Consider the following 14,022-nt stretch of genomic DNA (forward strand, 5'->3'; position numbering starts at 1 on the left):
CATGTCATTTCCACTGATGTTTCATGGGCAAGGGAGGTCACAAGGTCATGCCTACCATCGAAAGTGGGAGGGCAGTACCCAGAAAACCAACTGGAGGAACTGAACACAATCCGAATGACTCCTGTTGCAGGTTACATGCTTGGGTCACAATACTCACCGTGCGCAAAGCTGCACACCAACAGAAAAGAGCCAGAAGGGACCTCCTTCTTCTGCCGCTCTGGGTGCCACTCGTGTGCTCGTTCTGTGCGGACGTGGCACCTCTTTCGTGAAGTGGCAGCCAGGAGAGCCCAGCGCTCACCATGGTGGACGAAAAGCCCAAGGAAAGAGTCAAGGCTGAGAACGATGATCATATTCATTTGAAGGTGGTGGGGAAGGATGGTTCTGTGGTGCAGTTTAAGAGGCATACACCACTTGGTAAACTAATGAAAGCCTGTTGTGAACGACAGGGCTTGTCAATGAGGCAGATCAGATTCCAATTTGACAGGCAGTCAATCAATGAAACAGACACAACTGCACAGCTGGAGATGGAAGACGAAGATACAATTGACGTATTCCAGCAGCAGACAGGGGGTGTCTACTCAAAGGGGACCCTGCATCTTGACTGTAGAATTCTGTTCTCCCAGACCAAGACAACGTCCTCAATTAGAAAACTGCAATGTGGTTCCATCACACCCTGACGACTACAGTAATAGTTTCTCTATTCTTTCATTTCCCCCTCCCCATTCCTTTCTTGTACAAAGTAACTGGTGTATGTGTACAAGCACATTGCATTTTTTTAACTAAATGGCCAATGGTATGTTTTGATTGATATAAAATGGAGATGGGCTAGGGAAAAACACTGATTCTGTGAAAATACCCCCTTTTCTCCATTAGTGGCACGCTCATCACTTCTTATCTTTATATTCCAGTAAGTTATTTTGCTCTCACTGTTTAACAAAAAAAATGAGCAACATAAAAATTCTTGCATACCTTGTTTGATTGAAGAATTTTAATGTTTTTCATTTATCCTTGTAAAACCAAGGACAATTTTATAACTTTTTTGTATGTAGCTGTTACATATAGGGCAATCTGTCTTTAAGCAGGGATAAATTACTCCAAAAGAAAGGAATCCTAGATAGTGTTCCCTTCAAGTGAAGCATCTTGTTGTTTAAATAAACTTGTTTAAAAAAAAAAAAAACTGGCAGGAACTGGCAGGGCAGAGTTCTCAGTCTTATATTTACTATCTCTTTGGTCCTACTGACCTTCAAACAAAATCAATATCTTTTTTCTCCCCAAGAATATCTTAATTCATAAAATGTTTTTATTTTCTAATAAAAAATATTAAAGTTAATATACCCACAGGAAAGTGCATAAATCATGAGTATACAGCCTGACAAATGATCACAAAGTAAACCTAACAGATCAGCTACAAAAGGCTAGGAGCAAGATTGCTGTTGGGGGTGCCCAGCCCCTCTCAGGCCTCTCCTTCCCCTTCCCAATGGGAACACCCCTCGGACTTCCAACACTCATTCATTCAACTCGGATTTATCAGCCAGGGACCGGAACTCTTCAGTCCTGGCAGGTGTTACAGACACAAGCAGGAAAGCCGATCTTATGAAGCTTCCTGTCAGAGGGCTGGCTTTCCTGGGGAGGGACATATTTCAGAGAGGGTTTGGTGGTGTGTGTTGGGGGGAGAACTCTCTGAACTTTCTGAGACCCTTATTGATGAGTGTTGCCTTTATTACCTGTTTATTTAAGCACATTTAGGATTTCATAACAGAGCAGATGGGGTCACAGCTAGAATCTCTTTGCTGCCTGACACATGAGAAGTTAAGTAGTCCGCCCTGCTGGCACCAGGTCCCCGAAAGCCAGCTTTTCCAGCATTGAGCTGCCCTGGGCACCTCTGGGTGAAGCAGCTCCTGCCCACCTGCAGCTCAGGGGTTTCTCTTCCTCCCCTTCATAGTGGTTCTAGGGCTGGGTTAACTGGATCTTTCTGAGTTGGGGAATGGGGAACAAATGAAAAACATATGTTTTCCCCCAGAATGCCATTTGGTCTCAGGAATATTTTTTATGCAGCTTCTATTATCTGAAGGTTAGGGATATGGTGCCCATTCCCTTGCCTATGAAATCAATAGTCTTAATGGAGAGGCAGAGGGCAGCTGTTCCTAAAATGCCAGCCCTTCCCCAAATGTCCTCAAAATTAGGCTACACCAGTACTTTGCCTTCCAACTTGTCTACAAAATTCTTGCTAGGATTCAGGCCAGGTATCTCAGGGACACCATGATGAGTGCTGACTTACTCCATCTTTCACCCTTAAAGAGCTGATGTGACTTCCCAACTCCTCCCCATAGGAAGTAGCCAGGCCTTTGGTGGGGAGGGAGGGCAAGCCTGAGCAGCTCTGGAACACTGTGACCAGCGGTTCAGCCACATCCCTTCAACAAAATGTACTTTAAATATATTTTTATGATCAGCTGGGCTCTAAATTACAGCCATGCTGAATAAGAAGAGTGTAAACATATGATTAGTAATTTCCATATGGCAGAAAGCACCAAACAGTCTCTGGCTAAGGCCCAGGGCTCAACAAGAACTGTTCTTCCAGTAAAAAAGAATAAGAAAATTGCCTTTATTCCAAAGTCAAAGCAACAGGCCATGACCTTCTCTTTCCTGTACAGTAATAGTCTGGCTTCACGAGGAAGTGGGGAATGAAAGAAAAGATGAACTTAGGAAAATGTTCCAAGAGCTGTCTGCCTGCTTAACTTCCATCACTCGCTCATGGACAGAGCCACCTCCTCCTCCTATACCATGAACACAGAAAACATATCCTGGGCAGCCCTGATCCCTGGCCGTCTGGTCATGACTATTCCAGGAGATGCAGAAACGTCACTGTATGTGGGAAAATGCCACATGAAGACTGCTCAGCCAAGATAAATGATTCAATGTCAGGTTTCTTGTTTGGCCACAGCTCTCCCCACCCCAACTAACTTGTTTGGAAAAGAACATATGAATAGCATCTCATAATTCAGGAATGATAACATTCTCAGTGTGGACCAATGGTCACACTGGGAAACACCTGGGATGCTTTGATAACAGTGCAGATTCTCAGACCTTAAGCATTGGAATCCTCAGGGTGGGGCCCAGAATTTGCATTTTCATCAGCTCCTTCAGGAAATTCTTAGGCATGCTGTGAACCACTTACACAAAAGCCTCAACAAAAATAAAACTGTCTCTACTTGCAGCAGGCTCCCTGGACCCCAAAAGGATTTAAATCATTAGGATTTAAAGAAATGTTATTTCCTTTGAGGGAAAAAAAATAGCAGATTTCTTACCTGATTCTATCTGCAAGAACTGTTATATATCTGCAGTATTTCATTATTATTAATACAAAAGTCCAGGATAAAATTCTTCTCATTAGCATACTGGTAACTTATGGGAAGGGTCCAGTACTTCATGTATTTTGGGGACTACTGCCAAAAGCAAGGCCTCCTCCCCCATAGTAAGCACAGGATTTAGTCCATTTAGTCATGATGGTGGAGGACAAGGGGTCAGTTTTGCTTTTTTTTGTTTCAACACTACAGTCTCAAGTTTTCTGCTGCTTTATACCTTTTGTCTTGGGGAGGATTCCAGGTTAGCCTCCACATTTCTAGGGCAAGGATGTCTGGGGAATTGGCTCTCTGTCACTTAAAGGTTAAGCCTTCTCTTCACTTAAGCTGGACAATACACTGAGGAGTCTCCAGCCCTCTGCTGCCCTCACTTGGGGACTGTGCCCAAATCTCCTGCCACAAATCCCTTTATGGAATGGTGCCCCCATAAATCACAGCTGTCCCAATGGGGGAAGTCAGGCTGGTTTTATAGTGTGCCAAGATCCCAAGATAAAAAGCATTCTAAGTGCCCAGAGCTAGCAGAGCAAACAAGGCACAAGCTAGCATATGTTACCCAGAAGTTGGCTCCATAAATACCTCCTTCCAGATACAACAAACACTCATTTTCTTCTGCAAAACTCAGCACAAGGAATCTGAAATGCCGCACGCAGATGTAGGAATTCATTTTCTTACGCATGGAAGGTACGAGTGCCTTCTGTTCTCAAATGAAACAAAGAAAATTCTGAGGACTGCAAACCCCCTGAGATACTTCCGTGCTCAAAAGGCGTGCCATACTGTTAAGGGGCAGAAAACTCACAGCCCCACTTCTCCTCAAACACCAACTCTTCCACTTTAATTTATTGTCCTATTTCAGGTCTGAAGGAACTTGGGTTTGAATAACTATCTGAAATGAAATTTAGCACAGATCCCAGAGCAAGCAGATCCATCACGGAGGGAAAGGGGTGCTCACAACTCGAAGTAGCTGTGCCCTCACTTTCCTGGTTCAGTGATACGTCTCCAATACACCCGGGCTCTCACAAATGGAACTGGTTAAAGTTCACCACCAGTAACTGTGCCAAAACACAGTTGCATTTTGGCTGCCATGCTTCTTCATTTCATACAAGAATCATTCCCTTCACCTTTTACAAAGTACCTGAAAACAGGTGCTGCTGAGCCAACAGCACGCTGGAATAACGTGTGTATAGTTTCATCTTTCCTTTCTCATTCCTGCAGGTTTCAAACAGTCACCCAGCAGCTGCCCCCCAAACTAGAGTCAAGGACCAGTGCTTCCGCACCGGAGAAGAGTTAGCTTAGGAGTTAATTGTGAGGTTACCTGTCTGATGAATTGTCTGCCTAATTAGGTCTTAAGTCTGAGACTCCTGCTGTGCAACCTGAGTAATGAGCAGAGCTGGAGATGGAGTCATGTGCTTGGAGGTGTCTCCTTTTGTTGGAGCCTAATACAAGTGGCCCTGGTGGCTCAGAGGTTAGAGCGTCTGCCTCCAATGCGGGAGACCCGGGTTCAATCCCTGGGTCGGGAAGATCCCCTGGAGAAGGAAACAGTAACCCACTCTAGTATTCTTGACTGGAGAATCCCATGGACAGAGAAGCCTGGTAGGCTACAGTCCACAGGGTCGCATAGAGTCGGACACAACTGAGCGATGGAACAGAAGACAAGTGGCCATGAAATTAAAAGACGCTTACTCCTTGGAAGGAAAGTTATGACCAACCCAGACAGCATATTAAAAAGCAGAGACATTACTTTGCCAACCAAGGTCCGTCTAGTCAAGGCTATGGTTTTTCCAGTGGTCATGTATGGATGTGAGAGTTGGACTGTGAAGAAAGCTTATTGCCAAAGAATTGATGCTTTTGAAGTGTGGTATTGGAGAAGACTCTTGAGAGTCCCTTGGACTGCAAGGAGATCCAACTAGTCCATTCTGAAGGAGATCAGTCCTGGGTGTTCATTGGAAGGACTGATGCTAAAGCTGAAACTCCAATACTTTGGCCACCTCATGTGACGAGTTGACTCACTGGAAAAGACTCTGATGCTGGCAAAGATTGGGGGTGGGAGGAGAAGGGGACGACAGAGAATAGGATGGCTGGATGGCGTCACCGACTCAATGGACGTGAGTTTGTGTGAACTCTGGGAGTTGGTGATGCATAGGGAGGCCTCGCGTGCTGTGATACATGGGGTCGCAAAGAGTCGGACACGACTGAGCAACTGAACTGAACTGAAGACAAGTGGACGGGGCACTCACCCTCTGCCCATCAGCTTTCACTGCCACTGCTGTAAGTCAAAAGAATCAAGGCAGACAGCTGTCAGAAATGAAGCAGGGACAAAATAAAAGAGCTTAATGAAATTTTATTTTGAAAATATGGCAAGAGTCTAAGGCACTTCAAACATTTAAATACATATGAGACCAAAGTAAATGTAACATGGGATAAAGGAATCCATAAATACGTGGAGAACTACACTATGTTTCTCTAGAGGCCAATGGATAGCCAATTTCTCTAACACAATTCAACTTTCATCATTAGACACAGGACTGTGCAAATATTAATAAAAATACAGCAACATTACATGTCGTTCTTCATGTCTTCAGTTACTATGGAATATAAAAGTTCAAAATACTGTGTCAATTTTATATAGATACCCTTTGTATAAAATGTTATATAATACGGCCACCTAGATAAAACCAACTGAGTAGACTTCCTTTTGTTAAGTTTTACACTTTTTGAGAATTCCACCTTTTATTTTTAAAACCAGAAACCTACCAGCCCAGGCCCGATTCATTCATAATCAAAGTCATCTCAACTTCCTTATTTTAAAATAATAAAGACAAAAGGAAAATCAACAAAACCATCCTGGAATGGAGCTTTCAAAGAGCTTTCCAATGGGTCCACATTTAGTAAATATAAATACCTGTGGAAAAGTTTTAACAACACCATGCCAATGAGAACTTGATACTCTTCAGCAGTGGTGGGGGCGTGGAGAGCAGGAACAGAAGTAACAGAAGCTGCCCACTCAGGTCAGGTTACAATTTCCTACAACTGTACATAACGGAGCAGAGACTCAACAGCAAGTGTGCCCTACACAGAGGGAAGATGGCCAGAAGGGAGGCGTGTGTGCCCAGCCAGAAATCTCCTGCTGGCTCAGCTTCCACTGGCAGCTCCAGCCTTCAGCCCCCAGTTTTCTGTGTTCTGTTTGCTGGTGAGCTCAGGCACAATGTACATTCAGTATCTGTCAGCCCAACAGGAACAATTAGCAGCTTAGTGGTGGCATGTAAATGGACGGCTATTTGCACACAATCAGTCAAATGACCCTCGGTGGGTGGGACCAGGAGATGTCTTCCTTCCAAGTCTAGGGGTGCCCTAGAGACCAGGAAAGGAAAAAAACAACAACTGGGGGTTAAACAGTGCTTCAGGTAGATGCATCCTCTGTGACACAGGAACTCCGTGAGCACCACATATAGCCAGAGCGAGGAGGGCAGGAACCCCATACACGGTCCTCCAGCAGGAGCCACTCTCAGGCCAGCAGGCTTGGCAGAGCCACCTCCAGCTGTCCTGGGAAGTCAACTTCCTGCTGAGAGGGAACCCTGGGACCACAGGCTGCTGCTCACTGTCTGTTTTAAGAAAGATGCCAGGAAGGCGATGTGTATTTATGGGCTCAAGATGTGCCATTTGGATAACTCTGCCCAGAATAAACCCTTCCTGTGAAGGTATGAGGACAAGCAGGCATCTAGCCTCTGCCATACTAACCATTAGCACTCCTGGCCCTCTGGGTGGGGCAAAAATTATGAATTCTTACACTCCAGACTCAAACTTTGGTTTTCAGAATCATCATGAAACCTGCATGTCCTGACAGTTCCCCGAGGAAAGGGGCCAACTAGTCTGGTGGCTTTCAGCCTGTGTACGAACGCCAAGCGCACAACACTGACCGGAGACTGGGCTTTGGCGAAGTTGACGTGGGCGTACAGCAGGACAGCGATGTCCTTGTGTCCGGCTTCCAGGGCTATCGAGAGTGCAGTGCTGCCATCCTGGAGACGAGATGAAAACAAACCAAGATGGGTTTCTCAAACTTCCAGGTAGCCAAAAGCTAACAGCACCAGTCCCTCTCAATTGGGTAAGGCTCCCCAGTCTGTTTGTTCAGTTCTTTAGGAAACCTTCTGGACCTCTGAGGTGCCAAGACTGAAGGGTGTCAGGATGATAGAGGCACAATCCCTACCCCGCCCTCAAACAAGGATCAGCCCGTTGATAGGGTCATCACCTCACGGTGGTCAGTGTGTATGTCTGAACACGGGGGAGTCTCAACAAAAACAGGCTGCCCAGGAAGGGCTCTAATTCACCCAACTAGCCCATGGGCAGGGGGCAGTAGGCAAAGGCAGGGATAGAAACGCAACTTTTTTTTTCTTCTTATAATTACAAACGAGCCATCAAGCAGCATGGTGTCTGTTCTGATGCCCTACAATTTGCCAAGAATCTCTTAACTTTCTTCTTGGGGAGGGAGTGGGTCCTATAGCCCTAACCACCCTTGTAGAATGCTCCAAGTCACATCTACATTTAAGCACTGAATCCTGCTGCCTTGAAAGAATATATCTTATGGATATACAAGGGGAAACACTAAATATGGGAAGAAAAATTTTCAGTTAGGATTCCATTAAAATGCAGGAATTCAGATGGATATAAAGATGTATCAAGACAAAAACAGTATACTGGACATCAACTATACTTTAACCAAAAGTAATTAACAATAATAGACAAAATATGGCACAACTTATTTTCTTTCTAGACCTGGGATAAGGATTCCCTTTTGGTCACCAGTGGCAGCGAACAATCCGTGTGTTTGAGCCTTAGGGTCCTCCCTCCCACTCTGAATTCTGGGAGTTACTTTTCTTCCAGAGGCCAGCTGGATATCCTCCTGCTCCTTGAAGGATAAGGAAGCAAACAGGGGACCAGGATTTCTGGAAGTCACTGTGGCTCAATGGCCTCTTATTATGAGATCTACAAGCTGTTCTTTGCTGAGTAGAAGTAAAAGCAAACAGAGTCAAGGCACAGGAAACACAGACTGCTCTTAAGGAAAGAGAAGCTGGAAGCTGGCCCTCCTCGGCAGCGGATGTGAAGGGAATCTGGTGCAACCGCAGCTCACGTGCTCCTGGGGAGGTCACTCCAACTGCAGACGCCAGTCAGCCCTTCCTGCCAGTGAGTGCCTGAACTGACCGGCGCTTCCTGCTGGTGTGGGCCTACCAGGATCTCAAGTGTAGCGCAAAGGAGAATGTTTCCCCTCTAATCTTTTAGTGTTTGGGGCCAATGTAAGCCCTGGTTTCAACGTGTGCTCCAGAGAGATAAACTTTCAAAAACAGAACCAACCCAGCCAGTCCTCTGGGACCTTTGGACCTCTGAATCTTGTCACCACTCAAATGTTAGTTCCTGTGCCATGACCTGTTGGTTCTCCTGCTCTTTGGTCTGGAGGCACCCAGATCAGCAGCTTTCCTCAGAATTTTTTCCAGTTTTCCAGGCAAGGGGTTATCTGGGAATGGGAAAGTTTGGGAACTGGGAGAGGAAGATGAGAGTGACAATGACGGGAATAGCCCGAGAAGGAGTGGGAAAATGTGCTGAAAACAAGCCAAGATAGTCCGCATCCCCTAGCTGATGAAAGGCCACAAATTACTCACTCGGATGGGCCCCAGTGAAGGGTTTCCAAGTGGACCAGGGGCGGGGGGCGGGGCTGCTCCTCTTCTCTCAGTGCGCCTGGCAGCTACCTACACCGAATCCGTTTCTGTACTGTGAATCTGTTCACCTCCCTTCAGTATACCGGTTCTCGTACATGCCCATCACCTTCTTCCTTTTATAAATTTTGGAGTAAGGCCTATTTCTCTTTCTGCCCTTGGCTTCAGTTAATGGGAATATTAGTTTGTACACCGAAGATGCTGCCAAGCTGGGCTGTGAAAGGAAGTGGCCTGGATGACAACACAAATCCCTGAGGAGGATAAAGGAGGATTTGCTCTCTCCCTGGTCAAGCAGCACTGCCTCTCCCCCAAGTCCCTGCATGTTGCTGGCCTGGAGGCCCCACCAGTGGAGACAGCTTACATTGTCCTCCAGGTGGCCGTTGCAGCCCGGCTGGGCCAGCAGCAGCTTGACAATCTCCACGTGCCCGTGCTCACTGGCGCACATCAGGGCAGTGGAGCCCTCGTCGTCCTGAATGTTGACATCAGCCCCGCAGGCCAGCAGGCCCTTCACCATGTCGATCCGCCCGTGACTGACTGCCAGCATGAGGGCCGTCTGTCCTGCCTGTGAGGAGAAACGAGAGCGGACTTGAGAAGCACGTGGTGGATTGGCAGGGTGTGACCCACAGTGGGGCTGTGCTGGGGGAAGGGAAGCAGGGAGAATGATAATGGGAAAGCATCGACAGGGAACTGCTTGGGGCTGGGTGGTGGCAGGCATGGAGAAGCTCACTTCTCGTGACTATGAGATCATAAGTAAGACCCTAAAGTCATGAGTTAGTTTTCCCTTTGGCTTGGAGGATCCATCTCATGATAGCAAGGAGCTGGAAAGTTCAGAAGATGGTCACAAGTCAATTGCGATCACATCTGGGTGAGGGGCCCTGTGCAGGCAGGAAGACACTGGGATCTGGAGCCAGTCAGGGAGCAGTGGCCACTGGGTAGATGGTGGGGACTCCCAGTCACTCACAGGCAGGCTGACCCACAATTCACGTGCACATGGCTTCAAACAGATGCAATGCAAGGCAGAGAAGGGAGAAGTTTCCACTGTGTGGTTAAGCGGGCATTTCACGGGTGTGTTTGGTCATTAAGGACCACTGGGCAGCCACATGGACTGTGCTCAGTGGTTAGGAGTGTGGCGGGGGCACTTGTGCACGTCACAGCTATGCCAGCTAGCACAGAATCTGCAAGTAAGTGCACTCACCTGGCTGGCTTTGGCGTTCACATCCCCACAGGCGAAGAGTTCTTCCACAACTTGCATGTCCTTCTCTGCTTCCACGGCAGCGAGGGCTGCCAGCATGATGGGGGTGTACCCTGCCTTATTCTGGTGATCCACGTTACACACGTCTGCAAAAACATGAGTCTCTTGAGGCAAGAGCCAGTCTTCTAACAGCAGCAGTTGTCCTCCTAAACTGAAGGTGTGGAGTATGGGACAGCCCAGTGAAATGGCCTCCAGCAGTCAAAGTCCCAGAGTGAGTCAGAAGGAAATGTGAGAGATGTTTTCATACCAAACCAAAGAAAAAGTTTTTTTCTAGTTCATGAGAAATGACAGCAAGCTCTCACAGCCCCTCTTGTTTGTAAATAGCGGCTGAACTACAACAGCCTGGAAGTCTGGGAGGCTGCTCAAAGTAATGGTTGCTTTGAAGAATACAATATAATGTGTGATCTAGACATTAATCTCTGTCTAGAAAAATCACCATTTTGGAGCGAAGAAGGTGATCAGAGGTACAAGGGAAAGAAGGATTTGTAGAGGCTTATGCAGGAACACTGAATATGGTGTTACCCGCTCATAAACCACTGATCACTCTGAGACCCTGAGCTTGATGCTCTCATGTGGGACCCTCTGAATCAGAATCCAGTCACATGACACCCAGCTCTAAGAACTGTTGTCTGACAGCAACTTAAGTTAAATCCCTTACGAACTGTCAGGGACTCCTAGACTCAATAAACCAGAGCTTTTCTAGTCCTGTAATTCTTAAGAAGTCTTCAGGGCCTAAATTAGGCTTCCCAGGTGGCTCAGTGGTAAAGAATCCGTCTGTCAATGCAGGAGACACAGGAGCTAGAGTTTAATCCCCGGGTCAGGAAGATCCCCTGGAGGAAGAAATGGCAAACCACTCCAGTATTCTTGCCTGGAAAAGTCCATGGACAGAGGAGCCTGGCAGGCTACAGTTCATAGGGTTGCAAAGAGTCAGACATGACTAAGCATATATACATACACAGGGCTTAAGTTATCCTGCAGGCATCCTTAAGTTCCTTCAGCACTTTCTAATAAAATGAAAGGAATGGAGAGTGCAGGCAAGATACTTTTTTATGTGAGACCAGATACAATTCAAGTGCTTAGGGTGTTTCTGTCATTGAGATTGAGAAGAGATTGTATGGTGCAAACGTTCTTAAGTTCTAAACAACTGCATACTAGGGACATAATGGTATTTACAATAGAAATATTTTTTAACATAGAAAAGGAAAAAGAAAAGAAAAAAGCCGTCTGATGGAGAAGCGGGTGAACAGACATGCTCTTCAAGGCTCCTTACTATCTCTGGCATTCGGCTCTTTGCTGATGTTGCTAGTATCCTAGATTCACACTCTTTATGGAGCCACAACTCAGTCTATAAAGGTGAGCATTATAAAAAGTGAAGTAAATCCAGAAAAGTGATTAACCAAAGCCATGCAACAATGGAACTAAAATAATTTAGTTTACCAAAATATTCTGCCCATGCAAAATTTCCAAGGGCAGATTAAACTGTTACTTTCAGGAGCAATCCTGAAATCTGGTTCTTAGCTTTCCCAGATATTATCCACTTCTCAATTTAAACAGTAACTTGGACTGAGAGTATCACCAGCTCTGTTTATAGTCTGGAAAGTCTGAAGGGAAGGAGGCTTGGAATTCCTTCCTTTAAACTGGAAACAGTTTTATCCTAACATGGCCCCTAAACTGGGAACAATCAAACTTGGAAAAAGTATTTGTTTGGTCTCTTCTCTGCATTAATCCAATGTTCCCAAAACAAAGCAGAAAAAAACTGGGACAGTTGGGTCAAGAAGCAGAATGGGAAAACTGGACAATTGCATTGCATATTCTAAATCAGATGTTCACACTGCGTTCTCATTCATCAGACTGAGGTACTGTGGATTCTGTACCCATCAAATTAGAAGTAAAAATACGTATTTCAAAAAGAAATAAAGTGACTTGTAGACTCAAGATATCGATAGTAGGGCTGTTCCATTTGAACATAAAGTTGAAAGCTCCCTATTTCTCAAGGGGACCCTTCTATGTAACACCCCCTCACTCCATGTTTAGTATATCTACTGGCTATATTCTCGAAAGGTGAGCTCTAATTACTAACAAACATTTTCACTGTTTTTATTACTATGGTTCAGATACAAGAATAACACTTTCTTTCCTCAAAGCTGATTCCCCAGGAATAGGGTGCATTTTGGAGGGAAGAGTGATGATTCTACCGCAATCTTTTGCAGCAGCTCTGCCCGGTCCCCACTGTCAGTAACTGCACAGCTCTGCAAAGTGGCTGGAGAGGGGTCACAGCCCAAGCACAGAGAGAGCACACAGACAGGAAAGCTGTGGCTCTGGCCCCAGGAGCAGCGTTCTGCCTCTTGAGAATGAACCTGGCAAGCCTACCTGAGTCAGCTCAGGCAGGAATGTGAGTCACGTGTGTTACCAAGGATACATCTTGCTGAACTGCAGCACGAATATCCTCAACGGCACCTTCCAAACAGATCTGGAATCTGCTTCAAGCCTCCCATGAATGACTCAAGAACGAGATTCTTACTGTCTCATGGGGCAAAGCAATGGAAAGGTTTTTAGAAGGGTCACAGAACTGAGGAGTGGGTTGGTTAGCTCCTTCGAAATGAGTCACAACCTGAGTCTGTTGGAGGAGAGAAAGGGACTGCTAGCGTACCCGCATCCAGGAGCATCTTCACGATCTCGAAGTTGGAGTGGGACACGCTGTAATGCAGGGCAGTATTGCCGTTGCCGTCTGCCATGTTGATGACGTGACGCAGGACTTCTGGGGAGATGGCCTCAAAGGCAGCTATGTAGTCCCCCACCATGGCTGGGATGGCTGACTTCTGGCTGGACACGCGGAACCACTCGTGCTGGAGGGTGTTCAGACAGAACCGCTGCCAAGACAGCAAGGGGTTGGCCATTAGTAGTTCTATTTATAGACCTTTCTGAGACCCAGCTGGAAGCCCAAGAAGTCAGGCCTTTTATAGTCAAAGTACATGCAGATAGAATCCGGTCTCAAAAGAACAACTAGTAAAACCCAGAGCCCTCAGAGAAGCCTCAAATTCCAAACTGAAGTATACCTTCTGATTTGCACACACGCACGTGTTCTAATTTCTATACCATTGTGCAAGAATTATACCAGGATGCTCAACTGCACCCATTTCCCTGTGAGCACTTTACCCTTCTTCAAAGCCTGTTGAACTTTCTTAAGTTGATGCCTGATTCTTATTAGTGTGCGTGCAAAGTTGCTTTAGTCGTGTCCGACTCTTTGTGACCCTATGGACTACAGACAGCCAGGCTCCTCTGTCCATGGGGGTTCTCCAGGCAAGAATACTGGAGTGGGTTGCCTTGCCCTCCTCCAGGGGATTTTCCCGACCCAGGGATTGAATCCGAGTCTCTTATGTCTCCTGCACTGGCAGGTGGGTTCTTTACCACTAGTGCCACCTGGGAAGCCCCCCTTAATTAGTGCGCATGTTTGTTATTAGTAATTATTTCCATGTGAAAGAATTCATTCAGTGAATTCTGAATGACGGTATGTTTGTTATTATTCTTTCTTAATTACATTTCTCCTGTACCACTGAAAGGGGTACACTGAAAGTGGTACACTGTGCAGAGAACTTCAAAAATACGGAGAATGTTTTCCCTAAGAAAACACATCCTTCATTCATTAATACTATGTTTGCCCTGAAGAAGCAGTGAGCTTTTCTCCTTTTCTGGTCTTACAGTTTAAAAA

At 46.1% G+C, this 14,022-nt stretch overlaps 1 protein-coding gene and 1 pseudogene across 5 annotated transcripts in view; one reads left to right on the forward strand and one right to left on the reverse strand.

Moving 5' to 3' along the window:
• The first annotated feature begins 299 nt into the window (after nt 1-299).
• LOC129557128 (small ubiquitin-related modifier 2 pseudogene) lies at nt 300-677 on the forward strand (annotated as a pseudogene).
• A 5,003-nt stretch (nt 678-5,680) lies between these two features.
• KANK1 (KN motif and ankyrin repeat domains 1) overlaps nt 5,681-14,022 on the reverse strand; it is a 221,831-nt gene continuing 213,489 nt past the window's right edge. For all 5 annotated transcript variants that reach the window (XM_055428336.2, XM_055428333.2, XM_055428334.2 and 2 more), the window contains 5 exons: nt 12,964-13,183; nt 10,257-10,399; nt 9,423-9,623; nt 7,274-7,372; nt 5,681-6,707 (listed from right to left, as the gene is read on the reverse strand). In XM_055428336.2, the coding sequence (XP_055284311.2) occupies nt 6,645-6,707; nt 7,274-7,372; nt 9,423-9,623; nt 10,257-10,399; nt 12,964-13,183 (726 nt within the window). In that variant the 3' untranslated portion in view covers nt 5,681-6,644. The remainder of the gene's footprint in view (nt 6,708-7,273; nt 7,373-9,422; nt 9,624-10,256; nt 10,400-12,963; nt 13,184-14,022) is intronic.

The sequence above is a fragment of the Moschus berezovskii genome, chromosome 7 (assembly GCF_049115385.1).
Source record: "Moschus berezovskii isolate FMDL1 chromosome 7, NW_MosBer_1.0, whole genome shotgun sequence".
Taxonomy (NCBI): domain Eukaryota; kingdom Metazoa; phylum Chordata; class Mammalia; order Artiodactyla; family Moschidae; genus Moschus; species Moschus berezovskii.